Source organism: Bison bison, unplaced genomic scaffold (genome assembly GCF_000754665.1).
Source record: "Bison bison bison isolate TAMUID 2011002044 unplaced genomic scaffold, Bison_UMD1.0 scf7180017864485, whole genome shotgun sequence".
Taxonomy (NCBI): domain Eukaryota; kingdom Metazoa; phylum Chordata; class Mammalia; order Artiodactyla; family Bovidae; genus Bison; species Bison bison.
Genome location: NW_011495045.1, coordinates 7304491 through 7312691, shown reverse-complemented (window position 1 = coordinate 7312691; position 8201 = coordinate 7304491). Strand labels below are relative to the sequence as shown.

Below are 8201 nucleotides of genomic sequence, written 5' to 3'. Positions count from 1 at the left end.
CCTTCAAATGAACACCCAGGACTGATCTCCTTTAGGATGGACTGGTTGGATCTCCTTGCAGCCCAAGGGACTCTCAAGAGTCTTCTCCAACACCACAGTTCAAAAGCATCAATTCTTCGGCGCTCAGCTTTCTTTATAGTCCAACTCTCACATCCATACATGACCACTGGAAAAACCATAGCCTTGAATAGATGGACCTTGGTTGGCAAAGTAATGTCTCTGCTTTTTAATATGCTGTCTAGGTTGGTCTCACTAGGGCAAGCCAATAACCACTGCACTGCAATACTTTTAACACCAGAACACCAGGCAAATACATGCAGGGAAACTGAACAAACTTGCTTGTTTACACTGTGATAGCACAAGTAGTATTTCCCTAGCTAGTGCTTCACAAAACATAGTAATAAGATACACAAAGTCACGCTGTTACCATAAACAGACTTTGGTTAACAGCTTTGTAAATCTGTATGAGTGCTAACGATCAGAACTGGAGTAAAAATACCCAGCTATAAAAAATCCTGCATTACAATGAGGGCATTTTACAAAGAAAAACATTATCTAAATATATATATATATATATTTATCACTGAGACATTTTAACTTTAGTTGTTTTTGTTGATTCACTCAGGCGGACTCGTTTCAACAAGTTGTAAAAGCATCAAAATGCAAATTTGGCAACAGTAAAGGCCTAATCACTATTTGCAGCTCTTTAGACATCAAACATTCATAACTATTTTATTTAACTGACTCAGGTCATTCACTGCAATCTAATGCACAGAGATGGCTATGCTTAATTTTGCCTCTTCAATTATGTAGACCAAAACTTTTTAAAAATGCCCTTTGTTGTTCAGTCGCTAAGTCATGTCCAACTCTTTGCAAGCCCCTGAACTGACCCTTGCCAGGCTTCCTTGTCCTTCACTATCTCCCTGAGTTTGCTCAAACCCATGTCCATTGAGTCCGTGATGCCATCCAACCACCTCATCCTCTGTCGCTCTCTTCTCCTCCTGCCCTCCATCTTTTCTGGCATCAGCATCTTTCCCAATGAGTCACAGTCTTTGGGAAAGTAGGTGGACTACCGCACCTGCGTGCAGAAGCTCTGGAAGTAGCATTTTGATCAACCTTCGACACAGCTGTCAAGCATGTAAAGATACCCCAGGCATGGGCAGCATAGAAAGCATTTAGCACTGGCACCATTCACAAGCCCCACTGAGCACTACTTTGTAAGGCAGACCCACCAACAATGAAGTCTTCAAATCCGGTTGGTTTAAGAGCAAGTTTGAGACTATGATGTGGTGTTTGAGGTACCTAGGGTGAAAAATTTAAAGAGACACTCACTTGCAGGGCCCTGAGAATGACGGCCTCTTTAAAGTCTACACCCAAGGTCCTCATTTACTTCATCCTAGTCTCTATCCTGCAGAAGAGCCCCAAAGTGACGTTGTCTGTAGGAGTCAGGAGCACCTGATCTCCACATTCCATGGCTGATGTGAAACTTCAGAACCAACCGTATGTCAGGTAGTAAAGTTTACTCATCCCCAGCCCAGTGCATGGAGGCTCAGCTATTTCCCTTGAGGGATCAACAGCAATCTGATACACTCACTTCTTTATTAGGACTAAGTCCCTGAGTCTTGTCAGTGCCTGTGTTATAAAGGGCTAGTGGTGGTGGTGGTTATAGTTGCTAAAGCATGTCTGACTCCTATGATCCCAGGGCCTGTAGCCCACCAGGCTCCTCTGTCCATAGGATTTCCCAGGTGAGAATACTGGAGTGGATCACCATTTCCTTCTCCAGGGGATCTTCCCAACCCCAGGGATTGAACCTGCATCTGCTGCATTGGCAATCAGATGCTTTACCACTGAGCCACCAGGGAAGCTCCCTTTCCTAGAGGCTGCCTACAAACACTAGTCCAGTATCTCAGGCCATCATCTTCTGACATGATTCCTGAGGCAAGTCACGAGCTCAGATTGCATCACTTCTACCTTGATTTCACCTCCGTGTGATTTGTCTTAGAGTCCATCCGTATTCCCACCCTACTATGTTGAGGTCCTTTAATGGACCGGAACCTGGTGGTCTGGAGTCAACCGATAAGAAAGTAAAGGAGAGAGAAAGAGGCTGATATTCCTTGGTTTACAAGAAAGCCAATAAAGCCCCTGCACAGGACTTGCTCTGTTCACAGAGGCCTCAGGCGCCCTCTCGATGGGGAGAAAGTGCCTTCTCGAGAGGGTCTTAGAAGCCCGGACTGGAAAGTGAACTCAGAGAGCCTCTGTGCTCCAAAGAAATAGCCTGAGAAAGAGAGAGAGAAAGCAAGACACGGGGACCAAAGCTCTGATGGAGCAAAGGTGTTTTAATCAACATGGTGTGGGCATATATACTGTAGTTATCCTCAGCAAAGATAAAGATTAAAATTCCAGACTTACAAAACATAGGCGATCCATATTAAAGAGAGAAAGAGTTGTAAATAATCACTTTTACCATATGGTTCATAAAAAGGAAGAGGGTACTTATAACCGTATAGAAAAACTAATGAAGGAAATGCCTGGATTCCTCAGCCCCGGAAAGGCTTGCCTCTCCACTTAATTCCTGAATATTCAGGAATTAATAAGGAACAGAGAATTCCTGACAGATCCAAAACAGCACACAGGAAGCCTCCTGTTGAATGCTTCCTGACACTACTGGATTCCAGGGCCCCTCATCTGCCCCCAGAGACTGCCCTTTGACCTGCTAGTCCAGGCTTCTTGGCATCTGTGGGTCAGTCTGTCTCCTTTCGACCAACTCCCAGTTATTTCTTCCCCCATCAGCATTAACAGAACCAATCAAAATATTGTGACAACCAAAAGTTCCTCCACATATTTTGTAAAGAAGTGGCTGGGGCAGTAGTAGCCCTGCTGAGAACCACTGGAAATAGATAAAAGGGTATATCTTCAATGAGAAACAGGTCAAGCATTTCAGAGCCTCATTACATTCCATTGATTCATAAATTTGTTTGTGTTAAAATCATCAAGGGTAACTTCTGATTTATCTGTTTAACACATGCTTAGATACTGCTTAGTATATGCCTGAAACTGTAAAAAAAAAAAAAAAAAACTCTACAACTATTAGCTCATTTAATCCCCACAACAGCCATCTGAGGTAGGCACCATTATTACTCCCATTATACAGGTCAGGAAACTGGGACTTGAGAGTTTTAATGACGTACCCGAAGTTTCACATCTAATATATGTAGAGGCCAAAATTCAAACCCAGACATTCTGGTTATAGGATATATGGTAAGCACTTTGCTCTGCAAGAGACAATCATGTCCCATCCACAAAGAGTTGATTTAGTAAATCTGGGGAAAGGATTGAGAAATCTATATGTAACTGAACAAGACTTTCAGGTGGTTTTATACAGTAAGAAGGCCACCCATCTACTAACTGATATTTGGGAACTACAGCATTACTCCACACCTCATTTGAGAGAGACAGGACAACAAGAACTTGCATGGCTAGAAACAAATCTGTGTTAGATTAAACTGAGGAAAAACAGTGTTTGGGATATTATTTATTCAAAACCTTGAAAGCCAATCTAATAATACACATCACTTTTACAAAATGGTCAATATTGAACTGTGTTATTAAAGCAAATGAAATATATTAAGAATGTAGCATCAGAGGAAGAGTATGCTGCTGCTGCTGCTAAGTCACTTCTGCTGCTGCTGCTGCTGCTAAGTCGCTTCAGTCGTGTCCGACTCTGTGCGACCCCATAGACAGCAGCCCACCAGGCTCCCCCATCCCTGGGATTCTCCAGGCAAGAACACTGGAGTGGGTTGCCATTTCCTTCTCCAATGCATGAAAGTGAAAAGTGAAAGTGAAGTTGCTCAGTCGTGTCCGACTCTTAGCAACCCCATGGACTGCAGTCCACCAGGCTCCTCTGTCCATGGGATTTTCCTGGCAAGAGTACTGGAGTGGGGTGCCACTGCCTTCTCCGAGGAAGAGTATAAATAGCATTAATAAATATGAATTATCCTATGAAGCAGGATATACAGCAGCAATGGACTTAAGTGAAAGACACATGAAAGAAGGAAGAACATTCTAGCTATTTGTATCCTAGGCTCCAGACAGACAGCCCTGAACCAGTCAGGCAAGACAAATGATACCAAGTAACCCTAAAATATTACTTCAAGCAACACAGGAGCTACAGCAACTGAGGGGAAAGATAATAGCAATTAAATAAACATGAAGAAAACAAGATAAAATGTGAAAGAACTTTGAAAATAGTGTGTCACCTTGCCAATATGATTACCACTGTACAACTTAGTATTACATTATCTTGGGGTGGCCTCAGAAAAAAAATAGAAACATCAGAACCAAAGCAGACCCATAAGCAACAACTCTCTCAACACCATCCCTCCCACAAAGAGGGATGAAAAACCATAGATCCGTCAGCAGTGTTTCTGGCTACTCACTCCAGAAACAACTTGAAAAGTGTTAGTTGCTCAGTTGTGTCCCACTCTTTGCAACCCCATGGACTGTAGCCCGCCAGGCTTCTCTGTCCATGGGATTCTCCAGGCAAGAACACTGGAGTGGGTTGCCTTGCCCTTCTCCAGGGGATCTTCCCCACCCAGAGATGTAACCTGGATCTCCCGCGTTGCAGGTGAATTCTTTACTGTCCGAGCCACAGGAAAGCCCCTAGAAACAACTGTAGGTCAGGGTCAGTTCAAATGTTAATCAGAGCTCCCACTCTGCCAGATTCTACCATAGGAGGTGAGTTACAGAGAAGACTAATACCCTGGGAAGTTCATTCTCTAAAACTTTACAGATAAGTGCTCCATCACCCCCAAATACTAATTAAGATGACATCGTTAGTATGTCAGGAGAAGCCCCAGATAAATTGTAGTGAACCCTATAGGTTTGGGGAAATGGAGCCAGACGGTGGGTTAAGAGAATCAAATTTTAGTTTTTAATTAATATACAATTTGGCAGTAATGTTTAAAAAATTATTATAGGTGAATAAGACTTCAAAACTGAATGTACTTTGCCAAAATTTTAGCATATTTCAAAATTTGTTTTCAGAGCCTTGTATTGCAAACCAAGGCAAATAAGATCCACTTTCATCAAAACTTCGCCAACTTGCTATACTTCCTCAAGTTTTGTCTTTCACTGTGCTCTTTCATATTCTGAACAAGGTGACACTTTAGGACCCTCTTTCTCCGTGCAAAACAAGACTCATTGCATTACTTTGCATGCTGTCTTATTACCTCCCTTTACGTGTCTTAGTGAAGTTGTTCAGTCGTATCCAACTCTTTGCGACCCCATAGACTGTAGCCTACCAGGCTCCTCTGTCCATGGGATTTTCCAGTGCTGGAGTGGATTGCCATTTCCTTCTCCAGGGGATCTTCCCAACCCAGGGCTCGAATCTGAGTCTCCCACATTGTAGACAGACGCTTTACCATCTGAGCCACCAGGGAAGTCCTTACGTGGTCTTGCTGCTGCTGCTAAGTCGCTTAGCCCCATATTAATTATAACTTTCAACCAATTTAATAACTTCTGTTTCATAGGGGAAGCTGGAGGTAGATTATTGAGAACTGTTACATGCAAGCATTTCAGCAGATGAATAAAACTCATAAGTTCACATAACACAACTGCCTACAGCCACACACATTCCTTTCACACCTTCTGAAAGTGGCAAAAATAAATACATACATTAACACGACTCAAAAGGATAGCCATTCTATCACATATAAAAGCAAAAGTATATGAACTTAAAATTATGCTTTTATTAATCAATGTTTTAGAATTTAATTTTTTAAAAATCTAGTTACCAAATGATTAATCAGTAATTAATTTAATATTATATCAGGGTTTTAAGGATTTTTGAATTATATTTAAACTTACATAGTACAAAACATAATTTCTGTGGATGTAAAAAGTTTGTCTTAATAACTTTAGTGAACATAAATTAACATTTTTCATAAACGTAAATATTTTCTAGCAATACTATTAGCTTATTTAATGAGTAAATCAATATAAGTAGTTTAAGAAGTTCAGACTAGCTGATCTCTTCCTGAGAAAACAAATCTAATGCCTTTTTAAACATGTTTGTATTTATTTTACTTAACATTGCTAAATCAGAGAAAAGATACAAATGCCATTTTATTCTTAAACCAAAATTATTAATCCAAGCTGATTTTTCAAAGACTCACCTTAATTATATACACTTGGATTCTTCAAATGTTTCTAAGCTAGTAATTTTTTTAAGCTTAGCACACCAAAAGCTTTAGAAATTCTTATTCTTTTTAATTTGGGGGATTTGTGCAAGTGCATATGTTTGTCTATAGACCAATTAGATCAAAGTTCCTTTAATTTAAGAGGCTTTAGAATGGAATTTTTCAATACCCTACAGAATAGCAAAACATTCTACATTTACTCAGCAAAATATAAAGGCTGTTATAAATTATGGACACAGACATATAGAGAACTTACAGCTTCAGTTTTACAAACTGAACCCCAGGGTGAAACTAAACAGAGAAACACAAAAATTCACCAGTTTAGATATCAAAAAGCTGTTCATCCGAGTTGGTGCACAAAATCCTTACTTAGTTTGAGCTCACAAGGACAAATGAAAAGACTAAAAACCTAGATTCTTTGTTTTCTCACTTCTAATAGAGACTAGATCTCCATCAACCAAAAATTATCACCAAATGTGCGTATGTGTGATCAGTCACTTGAGCCATGTCTGACTCTTTGCAACCCTATGAACTGTAGCCCATCAGACTCCTCTGTCCATGGGATTTTCCAGGCCAGAATACTGGAGTGGGTTGCCATGCCCTCCTCCAGGGGATCTTCCTGATCCAGGGATCAAACTCCAATCTCCTGCATTGCAGGCAGGTGCTTCACCGCTGAGCCACTGATGAAGGCCTGTCTTCAAATGGTTAGGCTATGAAACCAAATTCCCAATCATTGTTAGCAATATGGACTAACTTAGCTAAGCATAAATTAGAAACAAAACCAAAATTTTAAAAAATCAGTAAAAAGACAAAACAGACAGTAATCTTAATTCTATAAGCACTTTGGATGTACTCTAAGAGCCAATAAAAGATATTCTTGGGTTTAAACAACTCATGAGGTACACTTCCTTAGCCATAAAGTTTGACTCCATCACACGGGTTCACTTGGGCATCTTCATGAAAACTTAAGATATCCTATGCTAAAGTATACTTTTCAAAAACAGAAAATCATTTTTCCTGTACAAATATAAAATGAACATTTGTCAAAGTTTTATTCAACTCATTAATTAATGAGGGAATAAATAAGATTCTAAAACCAGTTCAAAGAGTTTATGAGAAAGTAGACATATATTGATGCTTTTGAACTGTGGTGTTGGAGAAGACTCTTGAGAGTCCCTTGGACTGCAAGGAGATCCAACCAGTCAGTCCTAAAGGAAACCAGTCCTGAATATCCATTGGAAGGACTGATGCTGAGGCCGAAACTCCAACACTTTGCCCATCTAATGTGAAGAACTGACTCATTAGAAAAGACCCTGATTCTGGGAAAGATTGAAGGCAGGAGGAGAAGGGCACAACAGAGGATGAGATGGTTGGATGGCATCACTGACTAGATGGACATGAGTTTGAACAAGCTCTGGGAGTTGGTGATGGACAGGGAAGCGTGGTGTGCTGCAGTCCATGGTGTTGCAAAGAGTTGGACACGATTGAGTGACTGAACTAACTGAGACATATATTAATTTTAAAAATTAGGATAGGATTGCAGAGTTAGATGCAAAACTGATTAATATCTTGCAGAATACAAAATCACAGTTTGTGGGGTTATCTGGTCTAATAGGTAGAAATTATTTTCATATCTACCAAAAATCTACCAGTTATATCCCTCCACCCCTTACAGAATATAAATGAGCCCAGTAGATAAAAAAGTCAAACCTGGAAAAGCTACAAAAGAACACCTTGGTAATCTCTTGCCTATTTCCAGGTTTGGGATAATTTTTCTCATAGGAGTGAGATATTGCAAATATTGCATGGGACATATATAAAGTTTCATTCATTTATCTGAAATTCATATTTAACAGGGAATCCTGTATTTATCTTTTAACCCTAACAACTAACTAACATTAACTTTATCAAGTCTGTACAGGGTCATTACCAACAGTATATCTCTTAAATCTGTGTCTGGCTTCCATATTTTTGCCTGCTGCTGCTGCTGCTGCTAAGTTGCTT

General features: G+C 40.2%; 1 protein-coding gene across 1 annotated transcript in view; it reads right to left on the bottom strand.

Moving 5' to 3' along the window:
• The window catches only part of SLC40A1 (solute carrier family 40 (iron-regulated transporter), member 1), a 115154-nt gene extending 113768 nt beyond the window's left edge, over positions 1-1386 (bottom strand). Inside the window, exon 1 of the mRNA XM_010862937.1 lies at positions 1333-1386. Coding sequence (XP_010861239.1) covers positions 1333-1386 — 54 coding nt within the window. The remainder of the gene's footprint in view (positions 1-1332) is intronic.
• Between the last annotated feature and the right edge of the window lie 6815 nt (positions 1387-8201).